At 49.1% G+C, this 18,595-nt stretch overlaps 1 protein-coding gene across 1 annotated transcript in view; it reads right to left on the bottom strand.

Moving 5' to 3' along the window:
• The window catches only part of PRAG1 (PEAK1 related, kinase-activating pseudokinase 1), a 74,269-nt gene extending 56,203 nt beyond the window's left edge, over positions 1-18,066 (bottom strand). Inside the window, exons 1-3 of the mRNA XM_037983794.2 lie at positions 17,935-18,066; positions 12,730-13,146; positions 7,768-9,596 (exon numbers count right to left, since the gene is read on the bottom strand). Coding sequence (XP_037839722.2) covers positions 7,768-9,596; positions 12,730-13,059 — 2,159 coding nt within the window. The 5' untranslated portion in view covers positions 13,060-13,146; positions 17,935-18,066. The remainder of the gene's footprint in view (positions 1-7,767; positions 9,597-12,729; positions 13,147-17,934) is intronic.
• Positions 18,067-18,595: the final 529 nt, after the last annotated feature.

The raw sequence follows: 18,595 nt of genomic DNA, 5'->3' as shown, positions 1-18,595 counted from the left end.
CAATGCAAGCACACAGGATGCAGACCCTGATCTTTAAACTCTGAAACTTCTTACTGCAGAAAGGGACACAGGGTATTCTTTGTAGTTGGTCTATCAACCCTGATAGAAGGAAATGTAAGATCTTTAATGAGGACATTAACAATCCCAAAACAACAACAAAAAATTCCTTGTGCCACTAACAGAGAAAATTTCCTACCAATTGGTGAGTTTCACAACCAATTATGTAGATCAAATGTAGGCTGGTCATTCTGGGAACAAAGTCCCTCTGACGACGTGAGGGACACAGGGGGACTGACCACACTGCCTAAGCTTGTATTTTGCAATGCACCTGAGAAAGCACGGAAAATCTATTCTCAGAGAAGCAAAACCACACCCTAGAATTCCTTGTAACTCTCTGGTGGAAAAAAAGGTGTTTAGATGATTACTACCTGAGAACATTATTTTGGCAAGAGAATGCTGGCTCTACACACCTGCTCAGGTTGGAAAAAAAAAAAAAAAAAAAAAAGGCAGGGTAACAGAGACCAGTAGCAAGAGTGAAATGTATAATCATTGGAGAGTAATTAATCCATGAAAGGATGCATTGTGCCCACATGGTGTTTGCCCACCTTGAATCATTAATAATGATTAACCTTAGCCTCTTAGCCTCTTTAACTCAAGGTGGTAATGTTCTATTGAGTGAGAATAGTTGCAGAATTACGATGGGTCCCCAGTGAAATATCAGGCCAGGAACTATTACATTTGTAGTTCACTCTGGCTTGCTTTTTTTTTTTTTTAGAAAAAATCAGTAATTCGCCATTGAATATCTACTACATATCCAGCTCTGTGCTGAGGTATGCTATGGAGAAGTCAAGGAAGAATGTATGAGACACATCCCTGCACTCCCAGGAGTTTATAATTTCTTGAGGAGATGCAAATGTTGACCCATTTTAATGTAATAAAAGATACATTGTGTTAACAGCCAAACCAGAGGCCTGAACAGAGTACACGGGCAACCTGGAAGTCTGGTTTTAGGATACACTGCATTCAAAGCAATTTGCTTTTTTCTTCAACATTTCTTGAGCACCTGTTATGTGCAAAGCAAGGAGTCAGGTGCCTTTCTGGAAAATGAAATAAACATGGCATTGTCTCTGTCTACACCTGTCCATTTAACAAACATTTCTTGAGCATCTACTACATGTGATGCTTTGAGTTCCACCTTAGGAGTTGCAGATGGTTAAGCAAGCTCTTTACCTTCAAAGTGTATCTGGCCTATTTTGTAAAAAATAAAAGTTTTTTTGTTTTTTTGTTTTTTTTGGTTGGTTTGTTTGTTTGTTACAAGCTTGTACTAATCCTGATCTTGGATCAAGTTGAAACAAACACAGTTAAGGGAGAGGACTATAAGGCACTCCTGGACACAGAGCTGAGCTTACCTTTGTGTTCCCTAAACAGAACAGAGGATGTGGTGAGAATCCAGGTCCTATAAGAACCTGTCTCAACAAAGGAAATCAGAGCAGGGGTCGAGCTTTGACAGTCATATTGCACAGCTGCTGATTTAATTCTTACCAACTCAATCCTGAGGATCGTTAAGGAACAGAACCCCAGTAACTGGCTTTTTAGCACCTTGCACAGAGCCTAATCAAAAGTAGACAATTAATAGATAGCTGACAAATTAAATAAAGAATCTCTCATTGCCAGCCTTAGTCAAGAATGTATGCTCACAATTAGACAGAAAGTCTTATATGTTGAATACATATCGCTGTCAAATCAGTAATTTTTAAAGAAATTGTAGAACAAGACTCTAGGAATCAATTTCAATGGTCCCTGCTAACAGTATCATTAGATGTCCTGTGTTTCAAAGTTCCATCCCCATACTTATGGGAACAGGCCAACTATGAATTTGCCCCTGGCATGGGACAAAATATAAACTTGCATTGTTGGTACATATGCTTTGTTCTGTTTGCCATACTCTGTGTGTCTGTGGGGGCTACTGAAATACGGCCAGTATTTATTCTCTCCCGACCAACTTGACCTCCAGCCTACTTATTTAAGTTTTGTCAAAAAGGCTAAACACAGTCCATGAAGATTCTCTAAATACAGTGCTTCCTAATACAAACTGTGATTTTCAAAATGCCACCCAGAAAAGGCAGTTATGCATCAAGAGTATGGGATTTCCTAGTAAAACATTGCCACCCAAGTGTCATCCATTATAGTAGAAAGGGTCTGCAGAAGAAAACATTGGAAGCTCTAATCAGATTGGATGTGGAGACTGGAGACAAACACCCGTCTCACTCATGCTACGCCCATCCTCCTGGTTCATGCCCAGAGACCATGTTTCAGGAGAGACCACACAGTGAAGTCATGTCAGTTCCTCTGGTTAGTGATGTGGCCATCTCTGTGGATAGAAACGAACTCCACTCATGACACTGTCACTACCTGTCTACTGAGAAGCAGCTCAGGAGGAGAATTAAGAGTGAGCACAAGACCAGGCGCACAAGACCAGGCACAGTGGCTCACACCTGTAATCCCAGCACTTTGGGAGGCCAAGGCAGGTGGATCACTTGAAGTCAGTAGTTCGAGATCAGCCTGGGCAACATGGTGAAATCGCATCTCTACTAAAATGCAAAAATTAGCCATGCGTGGTGGCATGCCTATAATCCCAGCTACTTGGGAGACTGAGGCAGGCAAATAACTTGAACCCAGGAGGTGGAGGTTGCAGTAAGGCAAGGTACCACCACTGCCCTCTAGCCTGAGCAACAGAGATTCTGTCTTAAAAAAAAAAAAAAAGGGTGAAGTGAGCAAAAGCCCAAGAATAGATTTAACCTCTGCTCCCCAGCAGCCCACAGAAGGGGTGAATTTAGCAAGTAGTGGGTTAAAATTCAAATTGGCATGAGTGATACCTTTAAAACAAAGACATCAGCTGGGCATGGTCGCTCATGCCTGTAATCCTAACACTTTGGGAGGCTGAGGCAGGTGGATCATCTGAGCCCAGGAGTTTAAGACCAGCCTGGGAAACATGGTGAAAACCCATCTCTACAAAAATATAAAAATTAGCAGGGCATGGTGGCATGCAACGGTACCCCCAGCTACTCAGGAGGCTGGGGTGAGAGGATCACCTGAGTCTGGCAAGAGGAGTCTGCAGTGAGATGGCACCACTGCACTCCAGCCTGGGCAGCAGAGTGAGACTCTGTCTCAAAACAAAACAACACACAAAAAACAAAGACATGGCCCACTTTCTTGGGGAAACTTTTCTTTTGATTAGTCTCACCTGGGGCCAGACCATTTAGACACTGAAACCACATAAATCTGTCTTATTTCTTAGTCGCCTGTCACCCTCAATTCCACCCGGGCTCAGACCTCTTCTCCTAATTTGAGGTTTCTTTGTGAAACGCTTGTCTGCACTACCAGATGATTCTCTTTCAACTGACCTGGTCACCCAAAAGTCGTTAAGTCATTTAAAACTGGGTTTGCATCTGTGAAAAAGCAAAAGGCAGAAAGCAAGTTGGTTCTTTCTCTTTTTTTTTTTTTTTTTTGAGATGGAGTCTCGCTCTGTCGCCCAGGCTGGAGTGCAGTGGCTGGATCTCAGCTCACTTCAAGCTCCGCCTCCCGGGTTTACGCCATTCTCCTGCCTCAGCCTCCCGAGTAGCTGGGACCACAGGCGCCCACCACCTCGCCCGGCTATGTTCTTTCTCATCTTAATTGTTTCCCCAGCTCTGCTGTTCTTGTTAATGTTGGCCAGGCTGGTCTCGAACTCCTAACCCCAAGTGATCCACCTGCCTTGGCCTCCCTAAGTGCTGGGATTATAGGCGTGAGCCACCGTGCCTGACCAAATAGCCATTAAGTCTTAAGCACGACATTTAAACTAAAAGTCCACCTTTCTTTCCTGAAGTATTTTGGTTTCCTAACCAGCAGTACTTGTTGATCCTCATCTTATAATTCTGCCTTATACTGGGACAGGGGTGACCCAGAGACTCTGTGAGATCCATCATTCTCAGTAAGTGTGACTTTGCGGGTATAAAATCTTGCCTTGACAGCAACAGGAAGGAAGTATCCAGGCCTTGCCACACCTGCCTGGGGAGGAGGGTTGGGCACGCACTTAAACTCCTCCAAAGAAGAACTGTTCTGTGCACGAAATGAGCATGGAGAGCCTTCCTGCAGGACACTCCAGCAAGAGGTTTCTCAGGAACACGAATGGGAGTTTACAGAGGACAATGTCTCAAAAGGACAGATGAGCTACTGCCAAACATTCAACACAGGACTCCAGGAAGCCAAGTCATTCTTAACATCTATTTTTTTTCCTCCAGGTCAGAATCAGTTTTGCAAAATAGGGCGATAAACAGAACAACAGGCAAAAGAGAAAATCATTCCCTGTTCTTCCATAATGGCCTAAGGAAGCCGACAATCTGTCTCTCTCACACCACGTAAGTGGAAAGGAACAGTGTCCCATATGAAGCAACCCCTTTTTCTAGAGGTTTAAGCATAGGTAACGCACAGAATGAAGCTGATCATTAGAAATAGGATCTATTTCACAAAGGGACCCATGTGAAGAAATCAAGTTGACCTTGTATGTTGCCTGAAGACCTTCCATGTTTTTCTATTTTGGAAAACTGACATCAGCCTGCCATAATTACCAGTGTGTACTGGAATCGGTGCCGGATCAACTGTTGGCTGCATTCTCACTGACACTCTGATTTGCCAACACCCTGACCTACTAGGTTGGAAGACTCTGGGGTTCCTGGCACTATCCCCAGGGGAGGTACGGAGTTCCAGAAGTAAAAGTCAGCATATGTTCCCAAGCCTGCTCTCTTATCTTCTCACAGGGAGATTCCAAAGATAATGTCGGTAATGCTTGAGAAATGAAAATGCTTCCCCAAATGAAAATATATTCTAGCTTATTTTAAATAATATAAGCTGCTGTTCTTTTTCTGTGTTCTCTTAAGATAATTTTATTTTCTAGATTTTTTTTTTTTTTTTTTGAGACAGGGCCTCCTCTGCTACTCAGGCTGGAGTACAGTGGCACAGTCACAGCTCACTGCAAGCTCTGCTTCCTGGGCTCAAGCCATCCTCCCCACCTCAGCCCCCAGAGAAGCTGGGATGACAGGTGTGTGCCACCATGCCTGGCTAATTTTCGTATCTTTTTTGGTGGAGACTGGGTTTCACCATGTTGCCCAGGTTGGTCTCGAACTCCTGGGCTCAAGCGGTCCGCCTGCCTTGGCCTCCCAAAGTGCTACAGGCAAGAGCCACTAACTCCAGCCCTTCTTTTTAATTCTTTTTTCTCCTCTAACTTGTTTATTTTTTAAGAGCTGAAATCTTGGACCTCCAAGATTCCCACCGAGCTTGAGTTAAATGTAATCTAAGGGTTTTATCATAACAAACTGGGCCGAAAAAACTCTGATCTCAACCCAGATGCTAATTAAAACCCTACCTGAGTCATGTTGCTACGGTTACTGGGATTTCTCCAAGCCCTGAGATTCTTAAAGGAGTACATTTTAGTTACTTCTCCAAGGCTTAGGGTGGAGTTCCTGAGATTGAGCCATGCTAGTTCCTATAGGGTGTGGGTGTCATTGTGCAATCAACAGCCCGGGTGGCTTTTGCCTACATCGTAACTAACCTTTGCATTGGATTCCATTGTTTGTCTCATTAGAGGCTTTCAATAGCAGGGTGTTATCGAAGTACCATTATCATCTCATTTTAGAGAAGAGACTCCAGACTCTCAGTTTAGAGACCGACTCTTCTGGAGTAGAGACTGGAGACTCAGTCACAGTGAGTAGCTTATGCAAGGTCACTCCATTTGTAAGTGAGAGAGAGGGAATAGGAACTTGGTCTAGTGCCAATACCTGTGCTTTCCACTAATTTACCCAGGACTGAGGCAGATACAATTTAGATGTTTTACTCTCATGCCCTGCTCAATTTCCATGCTCCTTGATGTCCTATAGGTTCAGGAGGAGCGTAGACTTAGGATTCTTGCGGGTATGGCAGGAACCTTAGGCTGGTTACTCTAGCTCTCCATCTCTGCTTTGTCATCTGTAAATTGGGGCTGGCAATTCCTACCTCTTAGGGCTGTTCTGAGGATGAAATGAGTTGTTATGTCTAACTCTTTTAAATCCATGCCTGGCCCATAGTGAGTGCCATATAAACGGAAGCTCATCTTAGCTGCTGAATCCCTCATTCATTCGGGGAGTTCACGCGGCTGCCAAAGAGTCTGCAATCACCTCAGGATCTGGAAGACGTCTGTTCTGCATGGTGGGCGGCCAATGCAATTCCAGAACAAAGTAGTGGTCATGAGAAAAAAACCCACGTTAGATCACATCAGTGCCTGAGACGCCTTGATGTTCAAAGTCAAGTGTCCTAACTGCTTCTCTCTGTGGTCAATTTCCTTGTTTCTGACATCAGCCCAGAGGCACATCAGCTGAAACAGAACCACTGGAAATGACATGACTCAAGCAAGTCTGTTCAGAAAGGCTGTAATTTTTTGAAAAACAGTAGGTTTCTCCTTTTCCTAACAGGAATCAGTTTTGTTCTAATCGAAAGAAATTTTTTTTTCCCATCATTTAAGTCCCATCCACAGCTCAATAGCTTAAAAAAAAAAAAGACCATTTATTTTTCTTGAGCTTTTAAAAGGCACTTTAAACTGGTAGGAGATAGCAGGGAAGCAGTAGAGAAAACTGAGTTTCAGCATGCTAACATGAAACTACATTTTTTTTCTTTAAAAACCCACGTCTGAGGGTTCCTAACCACGTGTAAAGCTTCCTATTTTCTGCTTTTGGCCCCAAGACCTAATCACCATTGTGGTAACAGTTTATTGGAAACACATTTATTTGGCATTAACTGTTTGCTTCCCCAAATCTTTTTTTTTTTTTTTTTTTTTTTTTTTTTTGAGAAGGAGTCTCACTCTGTCACCCAGGCTGGAGTATAGTGGTGGGATCTCTGCTCACTGCAAGCTCCGCCTCCCAGGTTCACACCATTCTCCTGCCTCAGCCTCCTGAGTAGCTGGGACTATAGGCGCCCGCCACCGCTGCCCTGGTTGATTTTCTTTGTATTTTAAGTAGAGACAGGGTTTCACCGTGTTAGCCAGGATGGTCTCGATCTCCTGACCTTGTGATTCGCCCGCCTTGGCCTCCCAAAGTGCTGGGATTACAGGCGTGAGCCACCATGCCCAGCCTTCCCTCCCCAAATCTTTAAAAAACAATTTTTTTTAACTTTAATTTTAAAATTTTTATTATTTAAAGAAAATAGAGACGGGATCTCACTATGTTACCTAGGCTGGTCTCAAACTCCTGGGCTCAAGTAATCCTCCCACTTCAGCCTCCCAAAGTGTTAGGATTACTGACGTGAGCCATCATACCCAGCCCTCCCTAAATCTTATAGCATAACCTCCTTTCGCGCTTTTGTATGTTTAAATTAAATGAAAATATTCAGGACTTCCTGGAAAAAAAGCCTACTGAAGACACTTCAGAGAACTGGGCAATAAAAAGAGGACCAGACTATAAAAATGCAGGCACCAAACAAATGGCAACAGCTTGGTGGCGCTTCTTGGAAAGATTCATTTCAAATCACCAATCCCAAGCAGGGCCCCACATGTAGATTTGTTTGCTGGATACAAAGAGGGCCACAACTCCTGCTCTCCTGCTCTCCCAGGGCTGCACTGGGACCCTGGGGAAATTTACATAAAGGCACAAGGGCCTTTGGGCAGATTCTGGGGCCTGGGTCTGAAAGCTTTCATGAGGGCAAAGGTTTCTGGAAGAGCCCTTTGCCCTGCAGAGAGAGTCCCAGGCAGACAATGGTACTCACCTCGACTTTGGAGGCGGAGGAGGAGGTGAGAATGTCTCAATCCCACTTCTGTCCTTGGGGAACTCAAAGGCAAAAGAGGCCGATTTGCTCATCCCAGTCCCAACTTTGCTGTTCTGCCCAGAGGAGCCATCTGTGGGGTGGAGACGGTGCCAGGTCGTGGAGTTTGAATGGTCCGTGGGGCCATTTTTGGTCTCTCTTCCCCAGCTGTGACTCAGCAATTCCTGCTCCACCTCCTCTTCTTCCTCTATCCGGCACTGACGACTCCAGGTGCCTGCCTGGAACCTGGGCCGCCTCTGGTCCAAGGCTGAGGAGGTCACAGTTTGGGGACACCTGGATGGGTCACTGAGAGTGACACCATTGGTCCGGCAGGGAGGAACGGGGTCAGCAGGGCCTCGGGATGGAGGCTGGGGCCCAATGCCGCTGCTGCCAGAGCTCCCATCACTGAGGTCAGCCAGCGGTGACACCAGGGGCCCTCCGGCAGATGGTGACACCGGGGACCCTCCAGGGCTACTCTTGGACAACTTGGGGGGAATGGCGGGCCTCTCCTTGGGCTTGCTCTCCTTGGCACTGTGAGCATGGCTTTCCCTGGAGCTCAGCCCCTGCCTAGCCAAAGTCTCCTCTTCACCCACCTCGGAGTTCTGGCTCCCAGGCCCTGGCGGCCACTGCACCCCCACGGCAGAGTCAGGGCTGCTCAGGTAGATCGTCCGATGGTCCTCTTCCGGGTGGGCCGCCATGACGGTGATGGTGGCTGCCACCTGGGGAGTTGGGTCTGGGCTGTCCTGGCCCCAGCCAGATGCTGTTTTCTGGGCCCAGGCATTACCTGTCCATACCTGACCCTGGCCTTGGCCCTGGGCAGCTGCTGCATGTTCTGTCTTGGCCTGTGGCTTGGAAGGCACCGGAGCTGCCTTCTTCCTCTTGGTACTCTCAGCATAGATGGGTTCAGGCTGTGTAGCCTCCCTGGGGTGGGCCGGGGGCTGGGGCTCCCCCGTCAGCCCAAGGCATCTGCTAGAGGCCACCCCTGGGCAGCCAAGGTCCTGCTGCTTCTCTGGAGCAGGTTCCTTCATGAGGGAGCAGTAATCACTCTCGAGATGGGGGACGAAGGGGTTGCTGGCGCCGCTGCCGCTGCCACAGGCGAGGCCGTCAGAAGAAGCGGCAGCCTCCGAGGTGAAGGACGCTTTCTTGGGGCCCAGGCAGGATGGGTGGGCAGTGGGGCCCTGGCTACAGCACTCCTTGGGGAAGCTCGGGCCCGGCTTCTCCTGCTCTGTGGGCCCTGCACACTTCCCCTGCCCCCAGCACGTGGGTGAGCCGTCCCTGCCACTATGCCTGCCCCGGGAGCCTGCAGCCTGGGAGGCAGCCTTGGCAACAGGGCTCCCAGGGCAGCAATCCAGGATGGAGCAGTACTCTCCGCCCTCGCTGTCCCCGGAGGGCGAGCACCTTTGATCACCGTCATCCTCCGAGGGCAGGGATTCCCGCAGGGGCCCAGGACCCTGATGAGAGCCAGATGTGGTCCCAGCAAAGGCAGCCAGTTTCTGGCGGAAGCTCTCCTGAGTAGAGGGCCGGTCTTGGTAAGGAAATGAGGGTTTTTCTTTGTGCCCAGCCTTGTCGTCAGGGAAGCTCACTGGATGGAAAGCAACGTTCCTCTCGCTGCGGGGCTCAAGGTTGTGCAGGCCAACCATGGTGTAAGCTGGGGGACAGCGAGGGGAGTTGCTGTCGGGGGAGGTAGAGGGACCAGCAGGCTTCTGTACACCTCGGAAGCTGCCCAGGTAGACAACGGGGGCATCCTCCTGCTTCGGGAGGGGGAGCTTGCCGGGCGCTCGTCTCCAGATGACCTACACACAAGCCCAACGCAAAAACACTTATATTAGAACTTGTCATAGAAAAAAGAGAGAGGGGAAAAGTGAGAGGGAAGGGCAATGATCCTGTAGATTGTCTTCTGTAGTGCAGTGCAGGGGCGCTGGGGCCGGGGACACAGTGCACGCCCACCTTCTGATCTCCCTACGGCCCTGTGATCATTGCTGGGGCACCCGCTGAGCCATTTGTCTTCCCAGACACTGAGCTGTGCTTCCCACCCATGGATTATAATGCTTTTGGCTTAAGTCTGTGAAGTAGGAAAAGAAAATATAACTCTGAAAAAGGACACTTTGCCTTCTTCCTCCCTTGCAACTTCTCTCACTGGGTGAGAGAAGTTGTTCCACAGGACTGGAAAATGGAGCTTGGGGTTTTGTTTAATTTTTGCTTTGAGTTTGTGAGTTTTTTGATAACCCAATCACAGCGCATGCCTGAAGAAATGGAAGTCGTTAAGTGTTTTTAAAACACACGGGACACACTGGAGCCAGGCGCCGTGGCTCACACCTGTAATCCCTATGGGAGGCTGAGGAGGGCAGATTGCTTGAGCCCAGGAGTTCAAGACAAGCCTGGGCAACATGGCAAAATCCCATCTCTACAAAAAAAATACAAAACCTTGCTGGGCGTGGTGGTGTGTGCCTGTAGTCCCAGCTACTTTGGAGGCTGAGGTGGAAGGATGGCTTGAGCCCAGGAGGCGGAGGTTGCAGTGACCCAAATCACGCCACCACATTCCAGCCTGGGCGACAGAGCCAGACTCTGTCTCAAAAAAAAAAAAAAGAAAAAAGAAAAAAGAAACACATTGGGTGGGTGGGTGTGGGCAGAACAGGAGAGTGAGGGGTGGTTTCTGAACCGGATCAGGGTGAGGGGTGGCTTCTGAACTGGATCTGGGCTTCCTCGCTTCTTTCTGTGCTTTGCTTCCAACTATGCCAGAGGTCCTCTTTCTCCCACCTACAGCAGTGACCTCAGCCTGAGCCTGTGCGAGTGGTTGGACTCGTTGGGCTATGAGACAAAGATGTGGACTGGTCAGTACCACCCCTGAAGTCACCGTTTCCTCCTCCTTCTGGTCTAAAGTCCTCCCTTACCCCCACTTTTAGAAGCAGCCTCAAAGCAGGGCCTGCCTCTGGCTTCTTTCCCAGGTGGTTCTGAGCTTAAAGAGTCCCTGGCTCAGGTTGGTGAAGGCTGAAGGTATTGAGAATGGCCTGGAGAATGGGTGTAATCAGTTTAGGAAAAAACAGAGCAGCCCGGAAGGGGACATCAAGTTCATCGCAACCAAAGGAAATGCCTTTCCTTAATGAAGCCTCTCCTGATTTAGAATTGACGTTAGCTTTCATATATACTCACAGCCTTCCTGACCTACTTACCATATTGGTCAAGAAAACTAGAACAGGCAGAGAGGTCAAACAGGTAGCAAGCAGTTCCTAGAACATGTCTTAGCCACATAGCTTCCTAAACGTGTCTAAAGACAGCAGATGCCAGCAGCCCTGGGTTATGTGCCCTCTGACTTTGTAAAGGTTACCTGTAGAATGAGCAGAATGGTCTGCCCTCTAGGGTGTAACTGTTTTTAGTGACCCTAGAAAAAAAAGCTGGTAAAATCCAAGCTTCAAAACTGGAAACAGGAGTACTGGCTGGGTATTAGATAATATTAAGGAATTACTGCTAATATTTCGAAGTGTGGGGCCAGGTATGGTGGCTTACGCCTATAATCCCAGCACTATGGGAGGCTGAGGCAGATGGATTACTTGAGCCTAGGAGTTCGAGACCAGGAATTTAAGACTAGCTTGGGCAACATAGTAAGATCCGATCTCCACCAAAAAAAAAAAAAGTAACCAAGCATGGTGCCATGCACCTCTAGTCTCAGCTTCCTAGGAGGCTGAGGCAGGAGAATCACTTGAGCCTGGGAGGCGGAGGTTGCAGTGAGCCAAGATCTCAGTGCTGCACTTCAGCCTGAGCAACAGTGAGACTGTCTCAACAAAATAATAATAATAAAATAAAAATTAAAAACTAAAAAAACAGGCCAGGTGTGGCGGCTCACACCTGCAATCTCAACACTTTGGGAGTCCGAGGTGGGTGGATCACTTGAAGTCAGGAGTTAGACACCAGTCTAACCAACTAACCAACATGGTGAAACCTCGTCTCTACTAAAAATACAGAAATTAGTTGGGCATGGAGGTATGCACCTATAGCCCCAGTTGCTTGGGAGGGTGAGGCAGGAGAATCGCTTGAACCCTAGAGGTGGAAGGTGCAGTGAGCTGAGATCACATCACTGCATTCCAACCTGGGTGACAGAAAAAAAAATTAGTGGTGCCACACGTCTATAATCACAGCACTTTGGGAGGCCGAGGTGGGCAGATCACGAGGTCAAGAGATCGAGGCCAACATGGTGAAACCTATCTCTACTAAAAACACAAAAATTAGCAGGGCATGGTGGCAGGCGCCTGTAATCCCAGCTACTCAGGAGGCTGAGGCAGGAGAATCGCTTGAACCAGGGAGGCAGAGCTTGCAGTGAGCAGAGATCGTGCCACTACACTCCAGCCTGGGTGACAGAGCAAGACTCCATCTCAAAAAAAAAAAAAAAAAAAAAAAAAATTAAGTGTGATGATGGTATTGTGGTTATGTTTTTCATAAAGACTTTATCTTTGAAAGGTATGTATTGAAATGATGTGATATCTGGGGTTTGCTTTAAAATCATAAGGAAGAGGGATCAGTGCGGGGGGGAGGTGAAACGAGATTGGTCATGAGTTGATGGTTGCTGAAGTTCATATTGAAGGGTATTGGGTGCATGCGATTCACTTTGCAATTACTGCTACTTGTGTATATATTTAAAATGATCAATTAAGAAAATTTAAAACTTTTTTAAAAAAGCTTCATTTTTTGTCTGCCCTACACAGTCTGCAAATCACAGGAGGAAATTCTGGGGGACTAGATTAGCCTAAAGGGACAGAGAGAAAGGAGAGCAGCTACAGTGAATCCCAGGCAAAAGCCATCTCAGGGCAAGCTGACAGGAAGCCATCCTGCAGGTTTCTTGCTGGAACAGCCCTCCCTGGCTGCCAGCCAGTCACCAAGCGTTCAAACAGCAGCAGCCCCTGTAAAAATACCACGAGTGTTAGTCAGCCTCACCTGCGAGACTTCGGCACTCAGGCTGGCCTCTGTCCACACATCAGAGGCCTCGGAGCTCATCATGGTGGGCTTCACAGCAATTGTGGGCTTGGAGTAAGGTGAGCTATTCACACCTTCATCTTCCAGGCGGCAGTTCTCAGGCCTGGGAGGCAGGCGCGGTGGAGGGGGCAGGCTGCCCGCTCTGGGCTGGGGAGGGCCGGCCACCAGCTGGTGGTCACTCCGCAGGCAGAAGCAGTTCTTACAGGACCCGGGTTTCCAGATGTGCTCCACAAAGTCACTGCACGCAGACATTTTCAGGCTCTCGGGTTTCAGGCGGAGGGTCTGGTGCATCTTGAGCCGACAGGGTGCTGGTTCATCTTGCGCCCGGCTCTCTGGTGTGGTCTTGTGGGATTCAGAGGTGGGTCATAGAGTGGCTTCCTAGAAAGGCAGGACACTTTCCTGATTAGAGATGTGCCATGCCAGACCATGGGTGCATTATCGGTTAGAGTCTCATTATTTGATCAGGGAGGAGAAGGAGGAGAAAAAGGTAAAGATTAGGATCCCATTTATTTTGTTGCCCTTACCCATCTGTCACAAGGCTCTTAGACATTCTCTGGTGGTGTGGCCTTATCAGAAGCTGTAAAAACTAAACACAGCCTTGTTGCTTTAAAAGAGTACATAAAAGACATTTCAGTCCCCTAAAATCCTGGGTGAGGAGTCCCCTAACATCCTTGGAGGTTTGGGGCAGTTATGGGAAGAAATCACATAGGGTTTAAGATGAGAAGCCGGTACCTCATCCATGTATTCCCTGCCACCGGGGGCCTAGAGTCTGGGACACTGACCCAGAGAAACAAGAACTATCAAGTAGTACAACAAATAAAAAAAAAAATGGCTTTTGGAAAATAACCCACAATTTTTGAACAAGAACTGTGTGAGAGGGGAGGCAGGTCTAGGCCCTGAAATGTGCACTGTAATCCAGACTTCCAACCAGGTGGAGATAGGAAAGGTTGGGAAAGGGGAGAAGTGGGGTGCTGCCCTGTCCTCCAGACCTTGTGCAGAGGTCTGGCATCTTGAGAAATATCCCTTGCTTAATATATATTACTTGACCATGTGCTGCTGAGGTCCACAACACTGGGTGCTATAGGCCAAAGGAGCAAACCAATAGCAAGACAAACTCATGGTCAAAGGTGACTGGATAGATGATAAGAGAGAGAAGAGATTAAAGAAGAGCTATTTCCCAGTGATGGCTCTGGAGAGAAGGCAATTGGCTTGATCAAAGAGTTCATTGCTTCTGAGAGTAAAACTGCAAGTGACAGTTTGCACCATGGTCCCTTGTAAATCCACCATTGAGAAGGAGCTCAAAGGGTTGCAGTCATTAACCGATTACCTTGAAATCATTCCATCAGGTAGTTGTTGTCCCCATTTTACAGGTGGGGAAACTATGACAAAAACAAGAACTTGCACCAGTCCATAGACACAGAGAGTTTGCCTGTTCTGGAAACAGAAGCCAACTTTGCAGGCGACTCCTCACTGCAGTGGTGATCTACGCGTTGCTCCTGGCTCTTCTTAGCCTATTTAAAATGAACTGACTTCCCATAAGGAGAATGTTCAAGAGAAAAATCTTCCTTAAGAACATAAGTTAAACAGATTCTCATTATATAGGGAGCATTTTGCCTTAGGGTTTGCTCTCCACCTTCCTCCCATAAGGATCTGAAGTTTGATAATCTCTAAACTGTCAACAGGACTAACCAAGTGGAATGAGCCTGGTAACCCCAAAATCATTCCAGAGTGTTTGTGGGAAGTGCTCTCTCTTATCTCCACACTCACAGACAGGGACGTTCATTCAACAAGTGCTGAAGCTATATGTGCCTCTTTTCCCTCCAAAGTGAAAAATGGGTTGGGGCCGGGCGTGGCGGCTCACGCCTGTAATCCCAGCACTTTGGGAGGCCAAGGTGGGTGGATCACCTGAGGTCAGGGGTTCGAGACCAGCCTGACCTACATGGAGAAACCCCATCTCTACTAAAAATGCTGGGCGTGGTGGTGCATGCCTGTAATCTCAGCTACTCGGGAGGTTGAGGCAGGAGAATCGAGGCAGGAGAATCGCTTGAACTCAGGAGGCGGAGGTCGCGGTGAGCCAAGATTGCGCCACTGCACTCCAACCTGGACAACAAGAGTGAAATCTCTTTCTCAAAAAAAAAAAAAAAAAAAAAGGGTTGGAAATGGTGGCTCACACCTATAATCCCACCACTTTGGGAGGCCGAGGCAGGAGGATCGCTTGAGCCCAGGAGTTTGAGACCAGCCTGGGCAACACAGAGATACCCTGTCTTTACAAAAATAATAATTATAAAAAAATTATCCAGGTGCTGGAGTGCACGCCTATGGTCCCAGTTACTTGGGAGACTGAAGTAGGAGGATTGCCTGAGCCCAGAAGGTCAAGGCTGCAGTGAGCCCTGATCACACCACTGTACTCCAGCCTGGGTGACAAGAGTGAGACCCTGTCTAAAAAACAGAACAAAACAAAAGTTAAGAATAAAGCCCACTGCATCTTTAAGCTAAATAAATCATCTGAAATAAAAGTATCTTTTAGCAATCCTTGTTAGGGTCTCACAGGTCCTTTTCTTTAAGAAGACTGTTAGCTAGGTTCTTCTCCTCCTCCAAGTACACCCAAGTAGCAGGTTCCTTCTTTGCCAAGTTCTCCAGAAGAGGTCACTGGGCTTCAACACGCTGAGGAAACAGCTAGGTCTTGTCTTTCCCTTATAATCTCGGGCCACAGAGAACTATAGGCTGGTTGCTAAGTTTTGGGAGGCGGAAAAAGCAGAGGAAGTATTCTAGCCTTCAGGAACAGGCAGTAGGTTCCTTCCTGGGAAGCTGATGGGTGAAGACTGCCTACACCTTCTAGGCCACAGAAAGGACGCTGCCCAGCCCACCTCCACTGCAGGCAGAGGCTCCCATGCCTGCTCCATGAGATGGAGGAAGACAGCTTGGAAACCAGCCCTGTGTGGGCTCTGCAAGTTCCCACAGCTCCTCCTGACACGGGGCTATCTGAGGAGGTGGGTGCCCAACCACTTCCTCAGGGGCTACCACAGATTCACAAAGCAGCAGTTTTGCTTCGCGACATGTTGCCTTCTCAACAGGCAAGTAAGAACACAAACTTGTTATTGGGGAAGGGGTGACATTGGTACCACAGGCCCTACTTTCTAAGATTCCCCAACCTTTGCACAGCCCTGGGAGTGTGGAAGGATCTGGATTGCTAGCATGGGGGAAGTTTCCTTGAGACTGTCTCACCAGTTTACGAGCACTCTTTGCTCCCATCCTCAGCTCTGAAATTCTTGGATGTTTAGACACGCAACTTTCATCACACGACTGCCGGCGACGACGCAAAGATTTTTAAAGGGAAGTCGTTGAATAAGAAGAGAACAAACGAAGCCCTGGGCTTCCCACTGTCTTTGACTCACTGCATCCTGTTAAAACTGGTTTCTCAGTCACAGCAAACAGAATTTACCACCGCATGCAGCCAAAAAAAAAGGCTGTTTTCCCGTTGCACTTCTGTGCTTGCTTGGAATTATCTCCTATTTGTTTTAAGTAAAAGATGGTGAGAAACACAAGTGGCACAAAGCCTCGCCTCGCCTTGCTTGGTGCAGCAGTGCCAGCTCTCCACAGCATGGGGAAGGCACTTCCCAGCCCACGTGCCTTACCTCTGAGGGGAGGCGGCCCCCAGAATTATGCAAATCCCCCCATTTCAGTAGGAGGCTGCAGTGTCAGATTAGAAAAAAGAGCTCAGCATTCTTTCTGATCCAAGTCATGAAAACAATGTCTTTGCCTCTGCAAACTTCTGCACTAGATTTGTGGCTACAGTTTGCAAGACTGAAGCTGTCAGATACACTCCCACCCCATTTCAAAAAAGAATCTGAAGAATCAAGGTGGCCAGATCTATAAGATTAAATATTTTGGTCCAAAATACCCCCTCAGACTTACATCAGAAGTTGCTTATGCCTTATCCTGAAGTGACAGAATTCCAGAAAACATTCACCTAAATTCTTTTTTTCTACATTTACAGTGAAATGAATGCAACATCAGAAAAAGGAAAGAAATGTGTGTGGAAAGTGTCTGAACTTCAGCACACTCCACTGGCCAGGGTTGACCAGGCAGAAAGGAGAAAGTGACAACAACTTTACCACCCGCTAGCCCCCTGCCTCCCCACTCACACAGAGTGTAAATTATGATATTCACCCAACTTTTCCTTTTCTTTTTTCTTCCTCCAGTGCTGTGGAATCTCATCTCAGAGGGAGGAATGTGGTTTTGCACCCACTACAGTCGAAACCAACCAGACCTCAGGAGAGCAAAATAACTGCGGAATTCCCTAGCGCTTCCTGTCAAATTTCCTTCTCAGAAAGGGAAGGGGGAGAGAAGTTGTTCAGGATAGTTCAGGCCAGTGATCAGGAAAGCCTTCTGAACCTGACTCCGGACTGAATGCATCGCAAAACTCGTCGTCCCCAGACCACTGGGTTTTGCTGTCGGCTCTGCAAAACCATGTGCAGGGTGAGCTTACTTGAGAGAAACGCACACACCGTGAGCTGGCGCTCTCCGCTGCGAATGCCCGGCCGCCTCCATGCCCAGCAGAGGATTCTGCGTTCTAAGTGTGTGTGTCCCCGGATACCAGCAAAGGTTAAGAACGTGCTCACAGCATGCGTTTCAGAGGGCTCAGCCAGGGCTTGGGGGAAAGGGCATCATCTCGTTGCCTCTGGAGCCCCGCTGCTGCATACCTGGGAGCTACCCTGGACCTCCAAACCATCCCCCCGGGTCCTGGTCCCAGCAGCCAGGCGGCCTTCCGTCTCCGCCTCTTGACAATACTCTATCGGTGGAAAGCAGTCCTCAAAGCGCTTCAGTCTCCCGCCGCACACAGAGCAGCGAGACCAGAGAAACCATCCTAACAGTCGGTCCTCCCTCCTGGAACTCGTAGGAAAGTTTCCCCGTTTTAAAGAGCGCGATTCTCGAATGGACCGAAAACACCCTCCAGCTCCTCGGTCCTCCCGGCCGGGGGCCTCCCTGCACCTCGGGCACCACCCCGGGCTCACGCGGCCCCGGCGCTACCCACTCCCCGAGCGGCCGCCTGTCACCCCAGGGGTCGCCTGCTCGGCGATCGCAGCGCCCCTCCAAAGCTCCCCTCTGCGACCACGCTCGCCAGACAAAAAGAGGCCGAATTTGGAGAGCGCGTCGCGGGCTCACCTCGGGGCTGCGCTTCCTCTGCCCCTCCGTCGGTCTCCAAGCCGCCCGCCGCCCGGCCGGAGCATTGTTCGCTGAAGGTCTGCGCGCGGTGCGTGCCCGGCCGCTGGCGGGTGGCGTCTGCCTGGGCCCGGCGGCCGGGTGGCAGCTGCGAGCGCGGCTCCGCCCCCTCCGCCTCCGGTGACGCCGCCCGCCCCGGCTCTCGCCGCACCTCCGCAGTCCCTGCCGCCGCCCGGCCCCGCCTGGCCCGCGCGCCCCGCCGCCCGGCTCGCGCCTGCCGCTTCCACCCGGCGGGCTCCTACCCCCAGGGCCCCGACTCCTTCAAAGTCTCCAAGCCCCGGGCCTCCCTCTCTTGCCCACCCTCCCGCCCCCGACCGGCAGGCTCCGCCCCCAGCCCCAGACTTGGTGCTGGCTGACCCCCGAGCCCAGCACCCGTTTGCACGCGCTCTTCAGTGGGGACCCTGCACAGCCCTGCAGAGGCGAGCTCTAGCGTTCCAATCCTCCTTTTACCACCATGCATGTATAGGTGCCCGGCATCGCTTCATTCAGCCGGCCCTGCGGGACCCTGGGAAGAGAGGGAGAAGGAAGGGGAAACGAGGAAGTGAGGGGTCGGGAGTGGAATACCAGGTCAGGGTCCGAGGCGGGCTCTGAAAGCCACGTGAGC

The sequence above is a fragment of the Chlorocebus sabaeus genome, chromosome 8, assembly GCF_047675955.1.
Source record: "Chlorocebus sabaeus isolate Y175 chromosome 8, mChlSab1.0.hap1, whole genome shotgun sequence".
Classification (NCBI taxonomy): Eukaryota; Metazoa; Chordata; class Mammalia; order Primates; family Cercopithecidae; genus Chlorocebus; species Chlorocebus sabaeus.
The sequence above is the reverse complement of the archived record's forward strand: the minus strand, read 5'-3'. Positions and strand labels throughout refer to the sequence as shown.